Here is a 12,571-nt window from a genome sequence, read left to right on the forward strand (position 1 = left end):
ATAGGCATGAGCCACTGTGCCCAGCTGCTCATTGACTTTTGTACCACATTTCTTCTTCCTGCTAGAGTTGAGTCACATTAGATCTTGAATAGATAGAACTTGAAACCAGGACTGCAACCGCTATAAGCAGCAGTGATTAAGCAAGTGTCATCTTGGCCCTACATAGATCAGAGATCAGAAAATTTGGCATATTTACACTATATATAGACACAGGGAAGAAAAAAGAAGAAAAAATTGAGACCATGAAGCTTTGGAAAGATACTCATAGAATAAAAGTGACAGCATTAAATACATTCCTTTTATTTTGGGGCAGTGAGGGAAGCTTTTCCAAGTTCTTACTGAAGCCTTGATTTTTACTTTCATTTTCAGGTAGTATATATTCAAGTACTTACCACTTGCCTGGCACTAGAGCATACTTTTCTTTTTTTTTTTTTCTTGAGACAGAGTCTTGCTCTGTTGCCCAGGCTGGAGTGCAATGGCATCATCTTGGCTCACTGCACCCTCTGCCTCCTGAATTCAAGCGATTCTCCTGCCTCAGCTTCCCTAGTAGCTGGGACTACAGATGCACGCCCTCACGCCTGGCTAATTTTTGTACTTTTAGTAGAGACAGGGTTTCACCATATTGGCCAGGCTGGTCTCAAACTCCTGACTTCAAGTGATCCTCTCGCCTCGGCCTCCCAAAGTGCCTTACAGGTGTGAGCCACCGCACCCGGCCAAGGGCATACTTTTTTTATTGACATGTAATAATTGTATATATTTATGGATACGATTTGATATTCTGACACATTTATACATTGTGTGATGATCAAATCATGGTAATTAGCATACCCATCACCTTAAGCATTTATCATTTCTTTGTTGTGAAAACATTCAGAACCCTCTCTTCTAGCAATTTGAAATACACAATGCATTATTGTTAGCAGTAGTCACCCTACTGTGCAATAGAGTACCAGGATTTATTCCTTGGAGCATACTTTTATGTACTCTACAGTTCTTGAGAGTTGAGGACAGCGGCAGCTAGTGCCTGTCCCTGTTGCAGATGCTGGAACTAGAGACACAGCAATCTTACCCATAGCCAGGATGTGCCCCCAATTCTCAGACTCCAGACAGGGCTGTTGTCTGATCTGTCAGCCTTTTCTTAATCCTGAGGAACAGCTCACATACCAGAGTTCCTGCTTCCCACAGTGCAAACAAGAAAAGGTCAGATAGCCCAAGGGTGCCCTGGCCTTTCTTATCAGGTAGTGTTGGCAGATTTCAGATAACTAAGACAACACCCAGGACAGAGGAGTAGAGTAAGGTTTAAACATGTGAAGGAAGGCCCGGCGCGGTGGCTCACGCCTGTAATCCCAGCACCCAGCACTTTAGGAGACTGAGGGCTGCTTGCTTGAGCTCAGGAGTTCGAGACCAGTCTGGCCAACATGGCAAAATCCCATGTCTACAAAAAAAAAATACAAAAATTAACCTGGCATGTTGGCACACACCTGTAGTCCCAGCTACTTGGGAGGCTGAGGCGGGAGGATCACTTGAGCCAAGGAGGCAGAGGTTGCAGTGAGTTAACATCGTGCCACTGCGCTCCAGCCTGGGGCACATAGTGAGACCCTGTCTCAAAAGAATATATATGAGGGAGTAGGTATGGTTTTGTGATCGGCATCAACTCTCAAAAACCTTGCAAAAAAATTTTTTAAACCTTCCAGAAGGGAGTCTCTTGCATATATATTTGCCATAGTGACAGCAAGGAAGTGGGGGGGGGTCTACTTAGTCAAAAAGTTTTATATCAGAATTCAATTGTAATGTGATTGTTGGAAATCACTTTCCCTTAGAGAAAAAGTAACAAAATAATAGTTAGGAGTTTGAGCCAGTCAGTGGTTAACTTGATCTGTGCAGAGAAAGACGGTTTTGTTGAGTAGAAATAAATGGGCCAAAAAAGTTATTTGATGTAAGTTATGCCTAAAATACTCCAGTCTATGAGATATAAACTTCATATAGTCTATAAAGTATACGAATGTCTTTAGAAATTTAGAAATTTCCCTCCCGGAAGTGGGGACCAGCCCTCCTTCTGGGTCTCACCCTTGTTGGGGCAGGCACACTGGCTCCTGCTCCCTGCCACTTGGCAAGGGGCTGTGGCCCTTTGCAGACCATGTATGTTTAATGAGCTCAGTTCAGGGCTGGGAAGATGGAGGACGCGATTTGGGGGTATAATATTGTTTTGAAAGTGAGGCAGGCACCTGCCACAGCGTTGTGCACGGAAAAGGGAAGAGTCAAGTTAGTGGAATTAAAGCTGGCAGGCGTGGCTCTTTATCCATGCTGCGTGGTAACCAATTTGAGCAAACCCCAGGGGTGACCAAGTGCTATGGAGCTGAACCCCAGAGTGAGTGATTTTGACAACCACTGTAAATTCACCGAACTCCCCAGAGGGCGCATCTGTGCATTCCCCAGCGCCTGCATAGAATGAGGCTCGGTACCTGCCTGTTGAAAGAATGCTTCAACTCCTCTGGTCCAGTTTCCAGTTAATTCCCTTTCTGAAAGTAATGTTGAGGTTGAGGCAAGAGCTGCAGTGTTCTTAGTCAGCCAGAAACCTCCAGGTTTGACCTCCTATAACATTGCCTGCTGCCCGGATGACTTTGGTGGGTTTTTCTTTTTTTTCTTACTTTTTTTTTTTTTTTTTTTGAGACAGTGTCTCAATCTGTTGCCCAGGCTGGAGTGCAGTTGCATGATCTCAGGATCTCAGCTCACTGCAACCTCCGCCTCCTGGATTCAAGCGATTCTCCTGCCTCACCCTCCCAAGTAGCTGGGATTACAGGTGCCCACTGCCACACCTGGCTAATTTTTGTATTTTTAGTAGAGTTGGGGTTTTGCCGTGTTGACCAGGCTGGTCTTGAGCTCCTGACCTCAGGTGATCTGCCCCACCTCGACTTCCCAAAGTGCGGGGATTACAGGCGTGAGCCACCGCTCCCAGCCTTTGGTAGGTTTCTTGCTTTGATTTATTTGTTGGTGATTTGTCTCTGGGCATAGAGGATTCTCACATGGTAAATATAGGTGAGAGCCAGTATGTCGGGGCTGGGACTGACTGAGTGAGGATGTGAGCGGATGTTGCCTGTGTTGACATGGTCCCCCACCGCCTGCCTTTTCCTTGTCCCAGAGGGTGGCTCGTGTGCTTTGGAATCAGCTGAACAAAGAGACCCGGGAGCATCACGTCACCTGCGTAGAATTGTTCTATCGGCTGCACTGCCTGGCCCCGACGGCCAACATCTGCGAGGACATCATCTGCCATGCCCTCCTGGACCCTGACAAGGTGAGCCTTTCTGGTCACCACCTCCATCCTGCAGCGCCCCGGCCCCTGCTGTACTTGCCCTTGGCCAACTGACATCCATTCGGTCGAAGTCTTTCTAGGGCTGAGTGGACATCATGATTAACAAAATAAGCAGAGGTGTTCTAGGATTTCAGTACTGGAAGGCCACTAGAAGCATGAGCCATTCTTTTTACAGCCCTGGAAATGTGGTTTGTGACCATATTGAGGCTCACCAGGGAAACCTGCCCAAACTTGCTAGAAGGACTTGCAGGGCTTCTGCAGGTGTTGGCAAAATAGGCAGTTGTAGGGAATTTATTGTCCCTTTAAGAACTTATTGAAGCAGGGCATGGTGGCTCACACCCGTAATCCCAGCATTTTGGGAGGCTGAGGTGGGAGGAATTGAGGCCAGGAGTTCAAGACCTGCCTGGGCAACATAGTGAGATCCATCTCTACCAAAAATAAATAAATAAATAAGGCCGGGTGCAGTGACTCATGCCTGTAATTCCAGCACTTTGGGAGGCCAGAGCAGGCGGATCACCTCAGATCAGGAGTTTGAGACCAACCTGGGCAACATGAAACGCTGTCTGTACTAAAAATACAATATTAGCCGGGCGTGGTGGCACATGCCTGTAATCCCAGCTACCCGGGAGGCTGAGGCAGGAGAATCACTTGAATCTGGGAGGTGGAGGTTGCGGTGAGCCGAGATCGTGCCACTGCACTGTGGTTTGGGTGACAGAGTGAGACTCCGTCTCAAAAAATAAAAATAAAAATAATAATTAACCAATTTTTTAAAAAATATGTATTTTATTGAGAATTTATTGTCCTGGGTCTCCTTTGCAGTCTGTTGTGTGTCCTCGTTCTTTAAGACACTTGGGCCTGACGCTTGCAAGGAAGCCATTCTCCTTTGTGTTTTCCTTTGGCTGCAGACCACAGGGGTGACCCTGGACCCTAATACTGAGTTCTGAATGTGCCGCTGTGTTAAAGTGAACAATCAGAGAGAGAGGATGCAGGTTCTCCTTTTCCTTCTGGCCAAATCAGTCAAAGGAGAATGCAGCATCTTTGCTGTGGTTGCTGTCAGTTCTGCTGAAGTCTTTGATCTATTGTTTAAATGGGGTTTATGGTCAGTTACAAAACCAAGTTCCTCACTCCCATGTATTTCCTCATCAAGGGAACAAGGCTGGAAGCTCTGTTTAGATTTTCCGTGATCTGGCACCTGACAAGAGAGATCCAAGGCAGTCGAGTAACATCTCACAATCGCTCCTTTGATAGGTGAGGCAGCCTTCGTTATGATCTACCGTTAACTCACGAGGAAACTCCACAGAGGTTTCTGCCCAGCGTGTGGGGCTGGGGAGGGAGAGGAGCGTGCAGTTGAAAACATGACCCCATGTGACCGGGTGTGGTGGCTCACGCCTGTAATCCCAGCACTTCGGGAAGCGGAGGCGGGCAGATCACTTGAGGCCTGGGAGTTAGAGACCAGCCTGGCCAACATGGTGAAACCCCATCTCTACTAAAAATACAAAAATTAGCTGGGCGTGGTGGTGGGCACCTGTAATCCCAGCTACTTGGGAGAGTGAGGCAGGAGAATCACTTGAACCCGGGAGGCAGAGGTTGCTGTGAGCCGAGACTGTGCCACTCCACTCCAGCCTGGGTGACAAGAGCGAAACTCCATCTCAAAAAAAGAAAAGCTGACCCGTGCACATGACCCGTCCGAGCACAGCCAGTGGTTCCCATAAACCCCTAAGTGAATTTAGGCCAGACACATGTGAACACGTTAGGAATTTTCTTAATTTGGTTGGGATGTGAGGAATCCTGGCATGCCCCGGAATCACCTGTGCAACTTTTACAGCATGCCTCTACGAGGGGACTTTGCAGGGAGGTCAGATGGCCTAGACCTCCCCTGGAGCAGTGACCACACTTGGTGTGTGTGCTTGTCCCATCACTGACTCATGCTTAAGAGGTGAACTTGATTGCAGCCCATTTTACTCCACCTTGTTTTTCCTGAGTGCCTCCGAAGCTCTAGGTGTGAGGCCAGGCACTCGGCCTTAGAGACGCCAGCTGATTCTGATGCCTGAGGCCCAGGCCCAGACTCAGATATATAACCCATTTGGGGTGAGGCCTGAGCATTGGGATTTTAAATGCTCCCACTGGTGATTCCAGTGTGAAACCAAAGTTGAGTCCCCCTTGTCCTCATCCACTTGGGTCTGGAAGTCCAGCTTGGGTGGAGCTCCTGGGGTACCTGTGTTGGGTGGCGCCCTCTGCCCAGTGTCTGCCATGGTGCCAGGCGCACAGGGGTGGCTGCGAGTGAACTCACTGGTGTGTTTCCTACTGCAGGTCCCTGTTTGTTGTGCTGGACAGCCTGGCCTGCACGGATGGCGCCATCGGCGCAGCAGCCCAGGGCTGGCTGGTGCGTGCGCTCTCCCTCGGGGACGTGGCTCGCATCCTTGAACCCTTGCTCCTGCTCCTGCTGCAGCCAAAAACCCAGAGAACCTCCATCCACTGCCTCAAGCAAGAGAACTCGGCCGGTGAGCAGCCTGCACAGGACCCGAGGGTGAGGGAGGAATGGGTGGGGGGACTGGACCTCAGCAGTGATAGTTGAGGGACTGAGGCCCACTAGGTGGTTTTGTTAGATGCAAATGGTACTTTGTAAATTGTGAGGACTTTGACAATTTAAGGACCCAGTGATCTAGCATTTAGAACTATTACAGAGTGGGTTTGCTGTTTTCACTGAAAAACCAGATTATTTTGCTATTAATAAAGGAAAATTGGCCAGGCATGGTGGCTCACAACTGAAATCCTAGCATTTTGGGAGGCTGAGGCAGGTGGATCACCTGAGATCAGGAGTTCAAGACCAGCCTGGCCAACATGGTGAAACCATGTCTCTACTAAAAATACAAAAATTAGCCGGGTGTGGTGGTACATGCCTGTAATCCCAGCTACTCGGGAGGCTGAGGCAGGAGAATCTCTTGAACCCGGGAGGTAGAAATTGCAGTGAGCTGAGATGGTGCCACTGTACTCCAGCCTGGGTGACAGAGAGAGACTCTGTCATTCATAAATACATAAATAAATAAATAAAATAACTTTTATTTGTGAACCTTCAACTACAAGGTAAGTGGTTTATTTTCTGTCTGTGCTCTAAGATTCTTTTAGACTATAAAATCTTGTTAATCAAATTATCAGAAATGAAGAAGAAATAAACCTTTCAGTTCAGAGAACTTCCAGAGGCATCTTTAACACAAACGTAAAAAAATATAGGTAGAAATTAGGAAAGGAAAGAAAAACTAAATAAGCCTGATGAGTCAATTAAACTTCAATGATTAATATCTAATGCATTTTATGAACTAACATTACTTCCTACAATAGCTGTATTTAATGACTTCACAATTTTCTAAGGGATGGTTTGCAAACTTTGAGTGAGTTTGTTTAGCTTGAGGCAGAAATTTAAAAATAATAATAAGTACTGCATTCATTCACTCCAAGAAAAGTAACAGATAAGGCTGTAAAAAGGTTGTAGTGACCTAGTCTAAGAAGTAAAAACCAGGGCCCAGAATGTGGCAAGACAAGGGTTAAAAAGTAAAGAAGGGCTGGACGGTAGCTCACCCCTGTAATCCAGCACTTCGGGAGGCCGAGGCGGGTGGATCGGGAGGCCGAGGTGGGCGGATCGTGAGGTCAAGAGATCGAGACCATCCTGGCTAACACGGTGAAACCCCATCTCTACTAAAAATACAAAAAATAAGCCGGGCGTGGTGGCGGGCACCTGTAGTCCCAGCTACTCGGGAGGCTGAGGCAGGAGAATGGCATGAACCCAGGAGGCAGAGGTTGCAGTGAGCCAAGATCGTGCCACTGCACTCCAGCCTGGGCAACAGAGTGAGACTCCATCTCAAAAAAAGAAAGAAGGAAAAGAAGAACAAGTTTTCCTCTGCCTAGCAAGCTCACTTCAAGGACAGTTATAAGCTAACGCTGTTTGAGAAGTTGAAACCAAAGGAATAAGCTCCAGACACCCCCCTATCCGGGGCAAGGGTGAAGGAAAAAAAGGACAAATGTCTGTATTTAGCCAGTTAGCCAGTTCTTGTTTTTTCTTATCCTGTATTTATCTTAATCTTTTTTTTTTTTTTTTTTTTTTTTTTTTTTTTTTTTTTTTTTTTTTTTTTTTTTGGAGACAGAGTCTCGCTCTGTCACCCAAGCTGTAGTGCGGTGGGCAATCTCGGCTCACTGCAACCTCCACCTCCCGGGTTCAGGTGATTCTCCTGCCTCAGCCTCCTCAGTAGCTGGGATTACGGGCATGCACCACCATGCCCGGCTAATTTTTTTTTTTTTTGTATATTTAGTAGAGACAGGGTTTCACCATGTTGGTCAGGCTGGTCTCGAACTCCTGACCCCAAATGATCCTCCCGCCTCAGCCTCCTAAATTGCTGGGATTACAGGCATGAGCCACCACTGCCCGGCTATCTCAATCTTATCTTACAGAGAAAAGCAGCCCATTAGCTAAGTAAGCAGAGGTGTGTGAAATGGTTTCCTGTCTTTATAAGGCTCCTGGTCTAAACCTCTAACCTCTGGTTTTCCTTTAGGGGAAAAGCTGGCTGCCCTATCAAATAGGAAACATTTTATTGTTCCACATTGTAAGAAAGTAAAACTGAAAGAAGTATAAACAAAGAAGCTTCTTAAAAGTTTGGCTACTATTCATGGCAGCTACATTTTTCAGTATTTCTTTTTCTTTCTGTTTTAAGAGGAAAGCTCTATCTCCACAGTTCCTTGGGGCATTATTATTATTATTATTATTATTATTATTATTATTAAAGAAGAGTGTCACTCTGTTGTCCAGGCTGGAGTGCAGTGGCGTGATCCCAAGTCACTGCAATCTCTGCCTCCCAGGTTCAAGCGATTCTTCTGCCTCAGCCTCCTGAGTAGCTGGGATTACAGGTGCTGGCCACCACAGCCAGCTAATTTTTTGTATTTTTAGTGGAGACGGGGTTTCACCATGTTAGCCAGGTTGGGTCTTGAACTCCTGACCTCAGGTGATCCATCTGCCTCTACCTCCCAAAGCGCTGGGATTACAGGCGTGAGCCACCACTCCCAGCCTTAGTTTTTGTATTTTTATAGAGATGAGTGTTTCACCATGTTGGCTAGGCTGGTCTTGAACTCCTGAGCATCAAGTGTTCCGCCCACCTCGGCCTCCCGAAGTGCTGGGATTACAGGCGTGAGCCACTGTGCCTGGCCTTCCTTGAGCTTTAAAAGTCCCCCAGCACTACCTTGCTGCTTCCTCGAATCTGTGTTTCCTGCTGACCACAGAAATGGTCCGCCACCTCCGAGTAGGAGAGAACATCTTTGCTCTGCCATTTTCTTTTTCTGAAAAAAATGATAAATGTCCTGCTTACCCCACCCTATTTCTGTAATCCTGTAGAAATCTATTTTTAAAATACTGCTATGCACTTCAAGCAGCTCATCAATTTCTGATGTCTCATTCTTCTTCATTTCTTGATCTTGCTTAATGTACATGGCATGGATTTTTTTTTTTTTTTTTTTGAGACGGAGTCTCGCTCTGTGGCCCAGGCTGGAGTGCAGTGGTGCAATCTTGTTTCATTGCAACCTCTGCCTCCTGGGTTCAAACCATTCGCCTGCCTCAGCATCCTGAGTAGCTGGCATTACAGGCATGCGCCACCATGCCCAGCTAATTTTTGTATTTTTAGTAGAGATGGGGTTTCGCCATGTTGGCCAGACTGGTCTCGAACTTCTGGCCCCAAGTGATCCGCCCACCTCAGCCTCCCAAAGTGCTGGAATTACAGGTATGAGCTACCATGCCTGGCTCATGGCATAGATTTATTGAACACTGCTTATTTAAAATGTTTGGCAATATCAAAGACTTTTGACTCACTTCTTTTTTTTTCCTTTTCTTCTTTTTTTTTTTTTTAAATAGGCAGTGGTCAGTGGCCTATTTGACTTCTAAAAGAGACTTGAATGTTTAAAAGTGTCATACGTTTTCTGATTATAGAAGTACTAACATGCTTATTTTTAAAATGGAAATAATGAGGACATAAAAACCTAAGTGGAAGTCCTTTGTAATGCTAGTTGATAGAACTAGGGATTGTTAATGGTTTGGCAGGTCATCTCCCAGACTTTCCTAGTGGCTGTGTATTATACATACTCTCTCCTAATTGGGCTCATTCTATATAATACTCTTCTGCTGCTTGATTTTTTTTCCTTTCTTTTTAGAGACAGGGGTCTCACTCTGTTGCCCAAGCTGGAGTGCAGTGACACCATCATAGCTCACTGCAGTCTCGAACTCCTGGGCTCAAGAGACCCTCCTGCCTCAGCCTCCTGAATAGCTGGGACTACAAGTGTGTGTCACCATACCAGATAGCTTTTAAATTTTTTATAGAGATGGGGTTTTTCCATGTTGCCCAGGCTGGTTTGGAACTCTTGGGATCAAGTAATCCTCCTACCTTGGTCTCCCACGGTATTGGGATTACAGGCATAATTCACTGTACCTGGCCTGATTTTTCCTTTCTTTTTTTTTTTCTCTTTTTTTTTTTAGACAGAGTCTCACTCTGTTGCCCAGTCTGGAGTGTAGTGGCATGATTTCAGCTCACTGCAACTTCCATCCTTCAGGTTCAAGTGATTCTCCTGTCTCAGCCTCCCACGCTGGGACTACAGGCACGCACCACCACGTCCAGCTAATTTTTGTATTTTTAGTAGATGGGGTTTCTCCATGTTGGCCAGGCTGGTCTCAAACTCCTGACCTCAGGTGATCTGCCCGCCTAGACCTCCCAAAGTGCTGGGATTACAGGCATGAGCCACCATGCCACCACACCCGGCCTCCAGTTTGTCTTTATACACACGTGACATTTCGGTGAATATCCACATCCTTATGGCTTTGAAAGTCTTCTACTGACATTTCTGCAGGATACATTCCTGTTTTTTTGTTTTTTGAGACAGAGTTTCGCTCTTGTTGCCCAGGCTGGAGTTCAGTGGCACAATTTCAGCTCACTGCAACCTCTGCCTCCTGGGTTCAAATGATTCTCCTGCCTCAGCCTCCCGAGTAGCTGGGATTACAAGTGCCTGCCACCACGCCCAGCTAACTTTTTGTATTTTTAGTAGAGACAGGGTTTCACCATTTTGGCCACGCTGGTAGATGGGGTTTCTCCGTGTTGGCCAGGCTGGTCTCGAACTCCTGACCTCCGGTGATCCACCTGCCTTGGCCTCCCAATTGCTGGGATTACAGGTGTGAGCCACTGCGCCCGGCCAGGAGACATTTCTTGAAAGAGAATTCCTAGGAAAAAGTAATACGTATTTTTAAAAATTGCTCTCCCCATAAAGTTAAGATACTTAAGTTTACTGTAACAATATAACTAAATGATCGTATCCTTGAACATTCTGTAAAACCTATCCACCTTCCTTTGTCTACTTTTGTCTGTAATGTAACCCGGACTCTGGTGGTGGTGTTTCATGTGAGAGTTTTAGGAATATTGATCTTTCTGTCTGGCTTTAAGACAAAGACCGCCCTACAGCTAATGTATCATAGCTGACCCTTCTGTTCTAAAGTCGTTTGTCATCTTGTAATTTTCAGATGACTTGCACCGTTGGTTTAACAGGAAGAAAACCTCTTTCAGGGAGGCATGTGCAGTGCCCGAGCCTCAGGAGAGCGGCTCTGAGGAGCACCTGCCTCTGAGCCAGTTCACCACAGTGGACCGTGAAGCCATTTGGGCTGAAGTGGAAAAGGAGCCCGAGAAGTACCCACCGCGAGGCGAGCTGAGCGAGGAAGAGCTGCCCTATTACGTGGAGCTTCCAGACAGGACGGCCCACGGCGCCCTGGACAGCAGCGAGCACACCGAGTCTGCAGATACAAGCTCCGGCCACACGGACAGCGAGAACACGTCCTCCTTCTCCTCCCCTTCCCACGACCCGCAGGAGCTGAGCAACGAAGAGAATTGCTGTGCGCCCATCCCCATGGGGGGCAGGGCGTACCCCAAGCGCTCGGCCCTGCTGGCGGCCTTCCAGTCAGAAAGCTTCAAGGCTGGGGCCAAGTTAAGCCTGGTGCGGGTGGACTCGGACAAGACGCAGGCTTCTGAGTCGTTCTCCAGCGACGAGGAGGCCGACTTGGAGCTCCAGGCCCTCACCACGTCCAGGCTGCTGAAGCAGCAGCGGGAAAGGCAGGAGGCCGTCGAGGCCTTGTTCAAGCACATCCTGCTCTACCTGCAGCCCTACGACTCTCGGCGGGTCCTCTACGCCTTCTCGGTGCTGGAGGCTGTGCTCAAAACCAACCCTAAGGAATTCATCGAGGCTGTGTCCAGGACTAGCATGGACACCAGCTCCACTGCACACCTCAACCTCATCTCCAACCTCCTCGCTCGCCACCAGGAGGCCCTCATTGGCCAGAGTTTCTATGGAAAGCTCCAGACCCAGGCCCCCAACGTGTGCCCCCACTCTCTGCTCTTGGAGCTGCTCACCTACCTCTGCCTGAGCTTCCTGCGCTCCTACTACCCTTGCTATTTGAAGGTCTCGCACCGAGACATTCTCGGCAACCGGGACGTGCAGGTCAAAAGTGTTGAGGTTTTGATCAGGATAATGATGCAGCTGGTCTCGGTGGCCAAGTCTTCAGAAGGGAAGAACGTGGAGTTCATCCACAGCTTGCTGCAGAGGTGCAAAGTTCAGGAGTTTGTCCTGCTCTCCCTGTCGGCGTCCATGTACACGAGCCAGAAGCGCTACGGGCTGGCCACCGCCCACCACGGCAGGGCCCTGCCGGAGGACAGCCTCTTTGAGGAGAGTCTCATTAACTTGGGTCAGGACCAGATCTGGAGTGAGCACCCGCTGCAGATTGAGCTGCTGAAGCTGCTGCAGGTGCTGATTGTCTTGGAACACCACCTGGGTCGGGCCCACGAGGAGGTGGAAAACCAGCCCGACCTGTCCCGGGAGTGGCAGAGAGCCCTGAACTTCCAGCAGGCCATCAGCGCCCTGCAGTACGTGCAGCCGCACCCCCTCACCTCCCAGGGGCTGCTGGTCTCTGCGGTGGTGAGGGGTCTGCAGCCCGCCTACGGCTACGGCATGCATCCGGCCTGGGTGAGCTTGGTCACGCATTCCTTGCCCTACTTCGGAAAGTCCCTGGGCTGGACGGTGACACCCTTTGTTGTCCAGATTTGCAAAAACTTGGATGACTTGGTCAAGCAGTATGAAAGCGAATCTGTGAAGCTCTCTGTCAGGTGCGTTGCGCTCCTGTGACATCTTTATTGCTTTAGTGATGGTTTTTATAATGAATGACTGTTTTGCCATGGATGTCGGTTGGAGGATAAT

General features: G+C 48.1%; 1 protein-coding gene across 3 annotated transcripts in view; it reads left to right on the forward strand.

Moving 5' to 3' along the window:
• Nucleotides 1-12,571, forward strand: part of DOP1B (DOP1 leucine zipper like protein B) — a 131,648-nt gene that overhangs the window by 74,955 nt on the left and 44,122 nt on the right. For all 3 annotated transcript variants that reach the window (XR_004028584.1, XM_030806173.1, XM_030806174.1), the window contains exons 16-19: nucleotides 3,140-3,292; nucleotides 4,458-4,558; nucleotides 5,621-5,811; nucleotides 10,851-12,480. Coding sequence is in view for 2 of the 3 variants with exons in the window: in XM_030806173.1 (XP_030662033.1) it covers nucleotides 3,140-3,292; nucleotides 4,458-4,558; nucleotides 5,621-5,811; nucleotides 10,851-12,480 (2,075 nt within the window). In the remaining variant the exon portion in view is untranslated. The remainder of the gene's footprint in view (nucleotides 1-3,139; nucleotides 3,293-4,457; nucleotides 4,559-5,620; nucleotides 5,812-10,850; nucleotides 12,481-12,571) is intronic.

Source organism: Nomascus leucogenys, chromosome 25, assembly GCF_006542625.1.
Source record: "Nomascus leucogenys isolate Asia chromosome 25, Asia_NLE_v1, whole genome shotgun sequence".
NCBI lineage: Eukaryota > Metazoa > Chordata > Mammalia > Primates > Hylobatidae > Nomascus > Nomascus leucogenys.